At 31.7% G+C, this 14970-nt stretch overlaps 1 protein-coding gene across 2 annotated transcripts in view; it reads left to right on the forward strand.

Annotated features, from left to right (window-relative positions):
• Positions 1–14970, forward strand: part of NCAM2 (neural cell adhesion molecule 2) — a 430164-nt gene that overhangs the window by 332973 nt on the left and 82221 nt on the right. For both annotated transcript variants that reach the window (XM_010977397.3, XM_031458159.2), the window contains exons 10-11: positions 3230–3417; positions 7632–7728. In XM_010977397.3, coding sequence (XP_010975699.1) covers positions 3230–3417; positions 7632–7728 — 285 coding nt within the window. The remainder of the gene's footprint in view (positions 1–3229; positions 3418–7631; positions 7729–14970) is intronic.

The raw sequence follows: 14970 nt of genomic DNA on the forward strand, positions 1-14970 counted from the left end.
TGGTTTCTGTTTTATTGTAGATGAGAGTTGTCAACATTTTCCCATCTGACACCACAAATACATTTTTTAATGTGGCTTTTAGTATAGCACGTATTGCCTGTAGCACGTTGGCATTCAGCATCAGTAATTCCAAATTAAATTCCCACTGAGATCATCAGGCAAGCAATTAGTGGCAATTGCTTGCTTTTATAAAAAAGCCAAATCATGCCCTAAGTTTATGGTTACATTATAATAAAATAATACACATATACACACAGATGCTGTATTGTGGACAGAGTATACTGTGAGTCAGGAATTAATCATTACATCAACATGTATGATTTTCATATTGGGCTATATTTACATGCAAATACATTATTCATAAACCTCTCTCTAAAATATTATAATGCTAAAGAATTTATATTTCATATATAGTAAGCAGTAATAAAAATTTTATAGATAGAGCTAGAACTAGAGATGGATGCAGACGTACCTTAGCTTTTGACTTTGAATATCAGGAAGTTTGGCTTTCCTTACAGTTGCACCCCTAGTTTGTTCTATGTTCTTAGATTTTTTTCACTTAATCTTACCGGCTTTGAAAAAGCTTTTTTTTGTCTTTTCTCCTTGAAAATACATTCTGTTCAATTTAACTGAACCATTGAATTAAAAACTAAATGACAATTTAATGTCCAGTAAATGTGACATATGGTTCTGAGAACCAAGTAAGCACCTTATGTTATTCAAGTATATGCTTGTGACCAAGACAAATCTTGCACAAAGTATCTTCAGATATATGCTTATGACCGAGACAAACCTTTTTTTTTTTAATTAAAGTATAATTGACTCACAATTATATAAGTTTTCAGGTTTAGAACATAGTGATTTGATATTTTTATACATTAAAAAGTGATCACCAGGATGTCTTGTTATCACCATACAAAGTCGTTACTATATTATTGACTGTGTTCTTCAGGTCTTGATGTATTACATCCTTTGACTTAATTCATTTTATAACTGGAACTTTGTATCTGTTAATCTCTTTTCTCTATTTTGCCCACTACCCCAAACCCCTTCCCTCTGGCAAAGAGCAGTTTGTTATCTTTATCAATGAGTCGATTTCTGTTTTATATTTATTTGGTTTTGGTTTTTTTTAGATTTCATATCTAAGTGAAATCATATGATGTTTGTCTTTCTCTGCCTGACTTAATTCACTTAGCATACATAATACTCTCTCGTTTTATCTATGTTGTTGCAAATGGCTGATGGCAGGATTTCATTCTTCTTTATGGCTGAGTCATATTTCATTGTGCATATTCATATATATATGGATAAAGAAAATAAATATGGTATCATTTTCTTTATCCATTAACACATAAGATTCAGATTTGGTAGAGAAGCAATCATATGGATCCTTCCAATTCCTATGACTATGCTGAAAGAGAGCATAGAATCTGAGGGAGCACAAAGTAGGGAACCTTACTGACCATTGAAAGTTGTGGAAAGGCTGTGCTTGGTTACTGTGGAGCCTAGTTTTGGAGGCAGTCAGGTGAAGGTAAGGGCGGGCACGTTGCAAGCTGAGGGAAAACCAGATGCGACTATGTCTGTGTAATATTCAGTACCTCTGCCAATAGGTGTCACTATCCAGCCAGTTCCCTTTTGGGGACATTAAGTTATTTTGAGTTTTTGTTATTAGTATGACAATGCACTGAAAGTCCTTTCTATTAACATTTGATAATATTTCTACTTATTTTCTCTGGAAAGATTTCTAAGACAGGTCTGTAGAATGAAGATTATGAAGTTTTTTTTAAAGGCTTTTTATGCTCCTAAGGAATTGTCCCAATTATATTCCTCTCAAAATGTGTGATGAAGTCCACATCACTAAAATGTTGCGAGTACTGAATATTATAATTTTGTTGCTGGGTTGAACAGAAATACAATGGACTCTGGTTAAAATTGCACAGATTCATATTCCAGACCTACAACTTAGTACTACAATAAGCTTGACAGCTCTTACTCCAGATCCTTCATGCTTATAACAGAATAACATCTTCCTCACAAGGTTATTAAAAAGATACATAGAATAAAATACATAAGCTTATGGTTGTATAGGAAGCATTCAATAAACACTTTATACTTCTGTGTGAGATTGGCATTAAAAACATACAGTAAAGCATATATAGGACAAGAATATTTAAATAACCATTTATGCATTTGTACTGGGGATTATAATTCTTATATATCTGATATATAATCTGTTGATGTAACAAAACTGGGAGGAAGTCATTTTTAAGTAATTTGAGTAGTAAAAGAAAACGTTTAATTTAGACAATTTGAAATGATAATTTATGAGGGATATTGAGTTCTAATATTACTAATGACAATAATCAGTATAAGTATCAGCAACATTTTAGCTACCACTTAATTTGGGGTTATACTTTTGTGTAAATTTTTTTAAATGAATCCTCTCAATTATACAGTCAAGATACTGAGACTTGACGTTATGATTGATTGGCATTCGGTCTGTGTCCTAGCATGGAACAAGACGAAAAACCATGTCTGTGTGTCTTCACAATAAGATTATTTCAATAAAATTATATAATGTGTTTTCTACTTTTTCTTACTTACCACTAAAGAGGTCTGATCCAGATGCCTGAAGATTCACAGAGCATTATAGGAACTCAGTATTTAAATTAACTTATTGATTAAATTAAATCATGTCTAGTAATTAAAAACTAGAAATGATATTTCAGTGCAATATTTGTTGTTTAGTTGTGGTATTGCTATTTCAATTGAGATTTTATATCTGCCTTAAAATATTTTATAGAAGGAATTATATAACTAAGATAAGATTTAAAAAATGATGCAAGATCACTGATTTTATTAGCTTTTATCTTGAATTATCACTTTATAATGTGGCTTGTTTTCAGAAATATATTCCACTTACATAGAGAGCCATTAATTTACTAGATAGAAATTTTTGTCAGATTATTAAAAGCAAACAACTATTAAACTATTTCATAGTTTAATAATTGACCAACTTTGAATGTTTTTATATTAATATTAAAATGCTTTAATGAAACAGTCAAATAGTATATTTTTATGAGTTCTGATATCACATATTAAATATATGAAATTAGAATTGCTGTGGTTTCTTTTTGTAGTCAAACAATAATTACTATTGTTTTCACTAATTAAGTGACTATTTACCTTAAAGAAAAGGTCTATAATGTTATATTATATTGCTTTACAGATGCTCCCAAGTTCGTATCAAACCAAACAATTTATTACTCTTGGGAAGGAAATCCAATCAATATAAGCTGTGATGTGAAATCTAATCCACCAGCATCAGTCCACTGGAGAAGAGAGAAATTAGTTTTGCCAGCTAAAAACACCACTAATTTAAAGACTTATAGTGCAGGGAGAAAAATGATATTAGAGGTAAGTCTTCATGTGTATATCAACAAATTTTATTATTTTAGCAGTTATCTACTATTTTAGAATGCGTTTAAGTATCTTAATATATAAATGTAGTATACAACATTTTATCCTGTAGTGTATGTGTACCATATTGTGTATTTCATGAAGAGAAATTTTATACATTTGGATCATAGTCCATTAATGTCTCACTATTTACTTTTATAGAAATATGGGTAAATAGCAAACGTCATTATTTTTCATGAATTTATTTTTGAGAAATAAACAATTATATCAGAGGAAAATATAGGGAGAAAGAAAAATTTGTCAGTTATTGAAGGCCAAAAGTTCAACTTCAGTGTTGCTAGTAGCCATTCGTTCTGTGATTACACCTTCCTGCTCCTTAGAGTGGCATATATAACTGCTGTCTACTGGCTACATAGTTACACGTTACTAAATAAACCAGATTTACTTGACAGTGATCAGGAGTCCTTCCAATTTATGATGCTTTCAGAACAATTGGGAATTTTCTTCAGTCTTATTTAGCTAAAAAGATGCTACATTTTCTCTACTAATTCCATATACATGCATTTTAAAAACACATGTTTTAGAATAACACTTGATAGCCATATTGCATTAACTTAAAGATATTCTCATTGGTGCCATATTGACTCTTCTACCCAGTAATTAAACTTAGGAAAATATTTGGTTGATAAAAGGATTTAGCTATCATTTCCCCCAAATGTTTGGGTGACTGACTCTTTGGTAATTAAGCCACTTTGTCTAAATCTATTTCAATTTAAATTGCTTTTTTAAATATCTGTATTAGAAGGACTATCAATTGGCAAATTGACAGGGAGATCAATTTTAGAGAGACGTTTGGGCAGATTTAATCTAAACTTTAGGTATTTAACCACAGTGAAAAATCGAGGTTAGACTTGACTTCAGTTTGGGGTAGTTTATTTGAGCATGGGGACTGCCATAACAAAAGACCACCGACTGGGTGGCTTAAAAAGAGAAATCATTTTTTTTCACACATTTCTGGAGGCTAGAAGTCCAATCTCAAGGTGCCAGAAGTGTTTCTGGCGAATTTTCTCTCATTGGTTTGTAGATACTGCCCTCTCACTGTGCACTCTGTGACCTTTCCTCTGTACCTGCAGAGCGAGCTCTGGTGTCTTTTCTTCTAATAAGAAAGTCAGGCCCCACTCTGATGACCGCATTTAGCCTTAATTACCTTCCCAAAGATTCTATCTCTAGATACAGTCACATTAGAGATGAGGGTTTCAATAGTTGAATTCTGTGGGAGGACACGATGCAGTCCATAACAGGCAGGTGTAAGTTCATGTTGAAATGACAGACTAATCCGTCATCCGTGCTTTACTTCACCTTGCCACTTTTCAGTTTTTAGAATAGCTCATAATTCTCCATAATCAATGTCAAGTAACATTTTATGAACTGACACTTGAATATCTTACTCATATAAAGCTCTCATGTCATTTAATCTTCTGCCTAAATGGCATTCCTCCCCACCCCAAAGTGAAAACTGCCATTGTTGTTACTTTTATACATAGCTAGGTAATCTGGTGGTTAAAGCACTGACCTTGAGCTACACTGTTTTTTGTGGGTGTGTATACTATTTTCAAAAATTAAATTCAAATCCAGAATAAATAATATAGACATGTAACTAACCCAATTTAAAGATAAAACAAAGCAAAATAACAACAACAGCAACAACAACAACAAAAGCAATAATAACTGTGACTAATTTTGATTACTAGCATCTATAGTTGCCTGGATAGTACCTGGTAATTATTTTTGTTTACTATTTATTATAATAGTCATGTAATTGCTAATTTTTAAGAATATATAAAAACTGTAAAAAAATCAAGTTTACAATTAATAACAAATTGGTCAATAATAGATGTCTTGAATTAATTTTTGAAGTTTTCCCTTTTTTGATTAAATATTTGTATTCATTTTTAACTTAAGAATTTTAAAACATAGCAAAACATTTTTTGAATCTTTTGGGTTCCTGCCATGCCAATAAATGCACTTCTGAGGTTCATTCAAATCTGTTCCTTTGTTTTTCCTGAGCACTCTCCTCAGGGAATAGTATAACTTTTCAATGTATGAGCAAAATTTGATGCCAGAAGTTTCCAACAGGTTGATTGGAATAATATTCTGCTCTGGATCATCTGCATTATTATTCCTTTTGGTCCAAGTAAAGATGCTGTTAAATAATTGGTTTTCTCACCATGGAATACACAGAAAGAGGAAATCAAGTTTTGGAAGATTTAGGAAAGAGACTAGAGAACTCCTTTATTAGCATTGTACTCTCAGCATATATTTTGGTGTTCGAAACTGTGTCTGTTAATCTATTATATTCTATCAAAGTCCAGCATCTTAAGTAAAATGAATTATATTAACCGCATATTTAAATATGAAGAAGTGGTGTCGTAAGTAGATGTTCCTAGCACTTTGTGGATAAATATCAACAATAATTTGCATATTTTAACATTTAAGTATTTTTAAAACAAACAACATATATCTCTGTTGTATATTATTATGTATTTTGATAAAATTATCTATTATTTCACTGTGCTGGGATTGGATGTAAAACCACTACTGGACTTTACTTTCATACAGCTTCTCTATAACGCACCAGATATTCTGCAGGGCACGTGATTTGGCCCGGTTATGTCGAGATCTGTATTTTATTAATAGTCTGTGCTACTAGGAGTATTTTCTGTATTTGTTAATCATACAGCATGATAAAGGTATTATTTATTTCAGAGAGAATTATTAAACTTTTGTTCTTGAGAGGTGAACTGCCAGGAACAGTAAAGCAAAACAAAACTGAATTGAGACTTTTAAAAATTGTTCCAATGAAGACAGATACATTTAAATTAGTTTATTACTCCTGAGGAGCTGTGCAATAGTCAGGATTCTTTGACATGGCTCTCCATCTTTGCATCGCATTGATTCAATGCACATTCTTCCCTAGTGGTATACCATACAAATAGCTCTCTCATATATCTGTATAATAAAGTGTTTTTTTGGTCAAATTCTTTTCTCACTAGTAAGATTATTTTAGAGTTAAAATAGCTTTGTATGTTGAAACCTGAATGTAAGAAAATTAATATTTTAATCACTTAGAAGTACTTATATAAGAGCTGTTAAAGCTCCTAATCCTCAAACGTATGATCTCTTCCTAGATGGACAACTGACTAGAGAATGAATGACACAGCTTTTTTGTACTCTTTCAGAATTATCATCGTCAGTGGACCTCAAAATTGCACGTTTAGTTAATAGCCTCCCATTATCACAAAATCATCTTCCCCCTTTTGGATAGAGTTGAAATTAACAGCAACTCTTGTTGTAAGCATATTCTCTCTTAATTATAGTTACTGGGATTGAAAATTATATCTATTACTATCATCAAATCTCTTCTCTGAATTGATACTTCAGAATTTTGGTACGTTAGAATTACAGGGTTGGTCCCACAGTTCAGCAAGAGAATCATGGAAGGTTAACTTAATTATGGATTTCCAATCTATAAAGATTGAGGTCAGCAATTTTCCCCCTAAACTGAAAGAGAATGATAGGAATTGAACAGAAGTAGAGGCAAGATACTGTTATTAGGTATCAAGATAATGTCCCTGTCTACAGGGATTGCTACACAGGGCGATTCTTACAAAATCTCTTCCTGGAAATATTTTTCTCTTGAGTGTGTCCTCATCCTTTGTTAATATTTTATATTCAATACAATCATAAAAAGAAGAGAAAGCTGACATATTTTGAGTCTTTCTTGAACTTTAAATCTGCCTAATTTTAGGCTGAAACTCAGAAAACAAATAGGTATCAATGTCTCTGGTACAGGATTCCTGTTTTCAAAGTCAAGTCTGCAGCAATTGCAGAGTATATATTTTTCAAACTGTGTGCTAATCATATATAAATATCTAGTGATTTTCTATTTAGTAGATACAACAAAATGATGACATTTATCTACTTAATAAATTGATAGATAAACTCTATTTTACTTAGTCCTATAGATAGTATAGGTCCATGGATTACATCTGTAAAGGAGGTAATGCTCACTTGAAACAGAAAAAGACTTATAGCAAGAAGTTATGAATAATTGAATATGTGTAAAGATAGTAAGCATTAAGGAGTCTATTTTAAAGCTTCCGTGATGTTGTTTTAAAATTGTTAAACTTTTCTTATTATAATAATTTTAGATTGCACCTACATCTGACAATGACTTTGGACGATATAATTGCACAGCAACTAACCGTATAGGAACAAGATTTCAAGAATATATTCTTGCTTTGGCTGGTAAGTATAGCACAGTAATTTCTGTGATCTCATAAAATATTTCTGGAAGCAATAGCTTTTACATTTTAGTAAGTCTGATCTAGGTTATGATTAGAAAGAAAGAATTGGCGCTTAAAAATTTGGAACAGTTGTATCTGACATATAGTGAGGACTTAAACTGTATTCACTAATCAAGATTCATTTTAAACTTTTATCTAATTCCCTCAGCTTTATCTGTGATATATCTAGGAAAGAGGTAGGAAATATATGTCCTAAGAAGTCATCTTACATGTCACGTAAAGCAAGAATCCTGTCCAAAAAAATAAATAAATAAAAGACATTTAGAGAAAGTAAAATTAATCTATTTTAAAATTTTAAATTTGAAAGTACAAAGGCAAATGGAAAAATGTTGGTTATATAACTTTTGCTGAGATATATTTTATTTTATGTATATAAAAACATTCTAGCTCTTTACCTAAAGCTTAGCAATATAGAAATAATAATCATGTAAAGTAAAATTCACTTTAAATGGAAATTTGCTATGTTTTTATTTATTTTTGTGTGTATATATATATATAGACACACACATATATATAAGCATATATATTATAGAATTTGTCATTATGTTTTACAGGACTGATTATAAATCTGAAAGTATATATGTTTTATACTTTATATAGCTCAGATGATGCAAAAACATGAGTTATTGTCTTTTAAGTCTAGGTAGAGAAATAGCAGACAGTTACTGTTATGTTATTTTTTAATAGAATAAATTTTTTAATAGAGTAATATTTATTTAATAGACTAATTACTATTTGATAGAATAATAATTATTTAATAGAATAAATAAAAAATCTATTTTAATAGAATAAATAGATTCCATGAAAATGTTTTAAAACATTTTCAAAGTCGAGTTCTAATATATAACTGTAATTTTATATTGTTATGTATATACTTATTAAAATACATTATACATTATTAAAATAATGTCATTAATTGTAAAGATCAAAAGGAAAATTTAAACATTTACAAAGCTAATAATCACATCATTATGTAACTGGAAAACCTGGCTATTCTCCAATTTAACTTTTATTTTACTACTCTGGGAGAGAAGGGAGGGAGGGACTGTGTGAAAGGGTTTTAGGGAAGGAAGTAAGAAGGAAAAGGTTAAGATAAGAGGGAGTTAAGGTAGAAGGGAAAGGGAGCAGGAAGGGATGAAGGAAGGAAGGAAATAAACCAGTATGTGTTGTCTTTCATGAAGTCATAAGAAACTAATCTCAGTGAAAATCATGGGAAATAGACTCCATGCATTTAGGCATATGAATAAACCATTATACAAGCCAACTAAATTCTAGGAAAATGAAATGTACTAAGTCATATCAAATTGACTGATAATAAATTGAAGTATCATCTGTAATAATAAGAAGCAATTGCTACTCATATGAACCCCAAGCCTTAGGAAATTAGGCGAATTTCCTTGTAATTAGTAGGAACCTTTTATAAGTAACTAGATACATGATCGATGGATCTGTCTATCTATCTGTCTGTCTGTCTATCTATCTATAATTATATTAATACCAATACACTATTATATATTGCATTTTCTTACAAATTACCCAGTTTCCTATAAGGTAAAATTTGATAAATGACCAAGACTTATTTGTGTAGTTTTTAAGGGTCTATAATTCTAGAAAAATATGCAAAATAGAACATTACATTGATGACATTTAAACAATCTTATTAAATTTATAGGAAATACTGTCTATACATCTTTGTATCTCATATTACTTACTGTAATTTTTTATTAAAAATATATTTGGTACATAACTTTCTAGTGAAGATTGGAAATTAGTGGGTTTCCCTCTTTCCAACCATAATAAAAAAATACAAAATGTGCATTCAAGTTAAGAGCTATTACGTTATCAGAAATATTTCTCAAAAGCTGTAATTCTCCATATAATCCAAAATATTGTGACAGATACAGGATAAGACTTTGTTTCGGAAAAAGATAAATTCAACTGAAATTGTTATGAAGATATAAAATGAATTAGGCACAATGTCTGAGGTGGGAAGCATACATCAAAACTTATAAATGTGATTCCTCTGATAAGACCTCCTTATTTAATGCTTATAAAATTCAGTCATTCCTGAAGAATCTGAACACTGAAAGTGTAATGTGATTTCAAATAAACTATTATGAGAAACATTATGTAGAAATTTAAATATTTCAAAATATATGTTAATACTGTAACTAAATATTTCATTTCACTATTTGACCTAGTAAAACAGGTCAACCATTTGACATATGGTATTTGACACTGTAACAGATCACTTTGGTTCCAAAGAGCAATAAATTAAAACAGTCAAAATTTAGCATGAAATATTGTGCTATGTATTAAGTGAAAAAAAAGGAAAAGCTTTTTTACTTTCTTTTGTTTTAAAAATCTTTCCTTCCTCCTTCTCTTTCTTCCTTATTTTCTTCCTCTTTTTCTCTCTTGAATAATTAAGTTCTACATCTGAGCAATGTCGACATCTGTATTTGGGTGGGATGGTGCACAGCAGCCTGGCATGGAGTGTCAGACGCTGAGCAGAGTGGATGGAGTAAAGGGAGACTTATGTGGCCCAGTGTGAGGTGTTTGAGCCCATGTCAGGTGAAAAGGATGTCCATGTACCAAAACAGAATCAGCAACCCAGAGAAGAGTGTTGGAACCTGATCAGAGTAAGGAGGGTTCCAAATAAAGGAGCGGGGACAGTGATAGCTAAGTCATTTCTTCAAAAGTGGTAAGATTATCGTCACTAACATAGGGTATAATAAGGCATAGTTATCTTGCCTTTGGAGAAATGAGATGCAGGTAGGGAATGGGCAAATTAGAATGAGCCTAGGCTAATGATGGGTATTGAGGGTATTGGTGTGGACTCTGGTTTTATATACGTAGATGGATAGAGAAAAGAGAAAAGAAATAAATGTGTGTAATAAAGGTAGTGGTGTGTGTGTGTGTGTGTGTGTGTGTGTTCAGCCATTTCTACAAGGAGTTTCTTCTTGTCAAGAATTTTATTTAAAAAAAAATTCTAAGCTAATTCTACCCACTCAGAGGACGTAAGAGCTGCAATATCCTAATAACAAAGAGCGCACCTGACAGCTGGATCTTGATTTTTAAATACCATCCTTCACGAGAGTTACCAGGGCTCTTTGTAAAAATGGCTGACTCTGGGAGTGGGACAAAGAAAGTACAAGATAAGCCTGGAATAATGTGTTGTGCCATAAAGGAAGGACATTTTAAAAAAAGGATGGGGTATGTTAAAAACATTCATTATCCAACTTTAACAAACATAATGTAAATTAATCCAGCTAGGGACTATCAGTGGTTGCTAACAGGTGTGTGAAAATTAAACAAGAAAAATTAAATCAAAATTGTCTTAAGGTACCTACCCCCAAATTATTAATTAATTACAAAATTAAAAAAAAAATAGCTTTCCAGTTGTTGGGACTAGCAGATCCCACTTCAATTAAGTGATCAAAGTTAGTATCACAGCAATGAGAAAATCAAACTTGCACACTTCCAGAAAGAGGCGATGAGAAGCACATAGAATAACTACTGTGATATTTTTTGCCAAAAATGCATAGTCAGAATCTAGCACGAGGAAATGGAAGACAAATCCAAATTGAGGTACTTTCTACAAAATAGCCTTCAAAGTGTCAAAGCCATGAAAAACAGGAGTGTTTAAGGGAACTTTCCAGACTAAATGACAGTAAAGACACATAGCAAATAAATTCCATGTATGCATCCTTTTGTTATAAAGAGAATTATTTGGATAAGGATAAAATTTAGTTGCGGTCTTTGGATTAGATGGCAGTTTAATTGTTTCATAGATCTTCTGTCGGAGAATGTTATGCTGTAGTAAATAAATGCTAAATCTAGCATCAGGTCAACTTACTCTAAATGGTTCAGGTTAAAAAGAAAAGTTTCATGCACTCTTCTTGTAAATTTTCTATAAATACAATTTTTTTTAAAGAAACAAAAATAAAAAGGAAACAAACTAAGACCAAAACCAAATATGTATAAGATAGAGCTACTTTAGTAAAGCAATAGCAGGGAGCATATAGCTCAGTGGTAGAGTGCTGCTTGGCATGCACGAGGTCCTGGGTTCAATCTCCAGTATATCCATTAAAAATAAATAACTAAACTTAATTACCTTTTCCCCTCCAACAAGGTGAGGTCTTTAAAATTTAAAAAAAAAAAAAAGAAAAGAAAAGCAACATATCTTGTGAACATAGGAGACATTTTGATAAATACCATCAATGTCTTCTGGGTGTTTGCATACATAGTTTGATATATGATGCTGTCAGTGGCTTTAAAAATATTAAGAACAACACTTTCCATGTTAAATAATCATTTATTCATATGCAACTAGCATTTTCAAATATGCAGGTATAATTTTCATTCTAAAATATAACAATTTATTCAGACATCTCTTTTGATCTCTTAATAAGTGTGATGACAGCATAGTTCTTAACAATGGAGATAAAGTTGGTCACAGTGAAATTATAATAGGGCATAGAAATAGGCATAGAGATGCCCCTCATACTCATGAGGGGGATGTTTCACCTCCATGGTTCCCACTTCCCACTTCTTTTGCCATTACTGCAATAAAGTTCCAGTGAGAAGAGGGGAGTGATTAGCTAAACTGAAGCATGAGCACTCATCTCCGTAATTCTCTTAGCAGCTCAGTGAAGTATATGAGATGTTATACCCATTTTATAGAGGAAAGTTATGTTCACAAGCTATGAAGTAATATATAAAAACACAGTTTGTTATTATTGTATCTATTTTTATGATAATGATTTAAATAATTAGTGGGATCAAATATTGACTCAATCAAAGCACTCCCAAGGGCAGAATCTTCTTTTTATGGTACCATTTACTACACATGATCTTAATAGGTCAAATCCTTTTCTTTAAAGAGCATTTTTATTTTCACATTCTCACAAGTAACACCAAAGAACCTACAGCTGTTCCTTTCTAGAATTATTTTTTTTAATAGAAGATATTTCACTGTGCTTTGATTAAATCTGAAAAACCCTGAACAAGGTCTTTCTATTAAACTGTGATTTCATACTCATGGGCAAGAATTGGTCCTGTCCTCTTGGTCTATTTCCCATCTTTAGAAAACTGAACTAAATACTTTTAAAAATACCTTTTATCAAAATGCCAAATACAAATAAAATTAGAGATAGAGACAGATTTTTTTAAAAAGATTACATCATGAAAAATGTTTCTTCAAATGTACCTGCTAGTAAGAATCTTACTTTCTAGGTAGGAAGCATACTTTGTTTTTTGATTTAAATACCTATGTTGGAGCAAATTTTAAAATGTAGAACAAATAAAGGTAAATGAAATTGCAACTATATAGTTAACAGTTATCATCCCTTCCTTAAAGTTTTCTTCTTCCAATACATCATGATCTGACAAGACATTCTGTGTATTTATACATGTATTTTTAGACGTTTTTCTTGAAACATTTTAACTTTTAAACTTCATCAAATGATTTTATTTGTAATTTTCTTTCATCATTGCCATATTTAACTTTTAACTGTAAACTTTTCATGTTAAACCTTAATACAATGATTTTGCCTTTTCTTCATTAATTGACATACTTTTCTAATCAAGTCACCTTCTCCGGGACAGTTTTAGGGGTGGAAGTCTGCTGTAAGCTGTCTGCTAGTAACTGGGGACAGCCTGCCTCAGTCCTGAAAGGGTTTCCAAGGTGCCACAGCAGCCTTTACAAAACGTACCTGTAAGACTGCTGTGAGGACTAAGTGAGGAAATGTAGTCAAGCACCAGCACACAGTGTGTGTAGTTAACAAATGTTACATAATTACTGTTCTAGCCAAATGATAGTTCATGTTGTTCACATTTCCTTTAGGTACAAGTAAGTATGTTGTTGTCTCTTCAGACGTAATACATAGCTTCAGACATCACAGACAGAAGCACAGTAAACTCTAATGATGGGATAGTGACCTGTTTGTTTTGGACACCACATTTTTATTAAAAATTTCATTTGATTTTGCCATTTTTTTCCATGTAGTGTTTTTTCCTACGTCTTTTCACACAGACTGCTATTAAGTAAGGTCTCCTGCACTATGCTTCACAGTTGATTTTTTTTAAAACCTCAGTTCAGGACTCTGTACTTACCCCTGTTAGATCTCATCTTGTCCAGTTGAACTTGTCATTTTAACCTACGGAGACCCTGTCAAATCCAATATTTTTGCTCTCTTTCCAAGACTGATTTAATTCACAAATATCATGAAGCAGTTATCTGTATTTTCACCTACGTCATGGGTAGGCCTATCCAAGTCATTTTTGAGAACAGAGACCTGCCTACAGGTTAAGCTGTATCAATTGAACAGAATTCTGTAGATACAGAATTATAGTCACTCTACATGCACTTGAACCTGGACCATATTCTATCCCTTGTTCCATAAAACTTGAAAACAGCTTAAAATTAGTTTGCTTGAAAATATGTTTAATGATCTAGTTTGGAAAATCTACATCTTTCTCTTTTTTCCTATACTATAAGGCACATTTTTCTTTGTCTGTAAAAACTATTTATGACATCTTCTTAATCTCCTAATTCCCATACTCTTCTGAAAAAAAGTAAACTAGTATAACTAGATATTATTTTTAGGGATCCATGCTTGCATCAATTGCGAATCATTTGTTTTATTCACTCCATGTATAAAAGTGAGTTTCTAGTAGGTGCCAGGCACTGTTTTAGACCTTGAGAATCTGAAGATAAATAATACATAGCACTTGATTTTTACAAATAAGTTAAAGAATAAAAGATATGAGTTGCATTAGAAATATGAATCAAATGCTGGGGAACATAAAATAGAATTCTGATTATAATTCTTGGGGAAGCCTTCAAAGAGGTTAACTGTTGAGCGGATTCTGAAAGAGTGAGTACAAACAGGTCCAATGAAGAGTAGAAAACTAGAAAGAATCAAGTGCTGTGAAAAGGCATGGATTGTAAAGAAATGAGTATTGAATCGAAGTCTGGAGGGCTTCAGTGGTAGTGATAGAAATAGAAGGTTAGTGAGAAATCAAATCATGAATCTCCTTAAAAATGTTCATCTTGTTTACACTCTGTTTCACTGTGTATACAGAAGGGATGTTTGGAGTTTTTAGTCTTAAAGCATTATGATCCACTTATCATGAAATAACATAGCATTTTAGAGACTGATTTCAACATAGCACGGGGTTT

The sequence above is a fragment of the Camelus dromedarius genome, chromosome 2, assembly GCF_036321535.1.
Source record: "Camelus dromedarius isolate mCamDro1 chromosome 2, mCamDro1.pat, whole genome shotgun sequence".
Taxonomy (NCBI): domain Eukaryota; kingdom Metazoa; phylum Chordata; class Mammalia; order Artiodactyla; family Camelidae; genus Camelus; species Camelus dromedarius.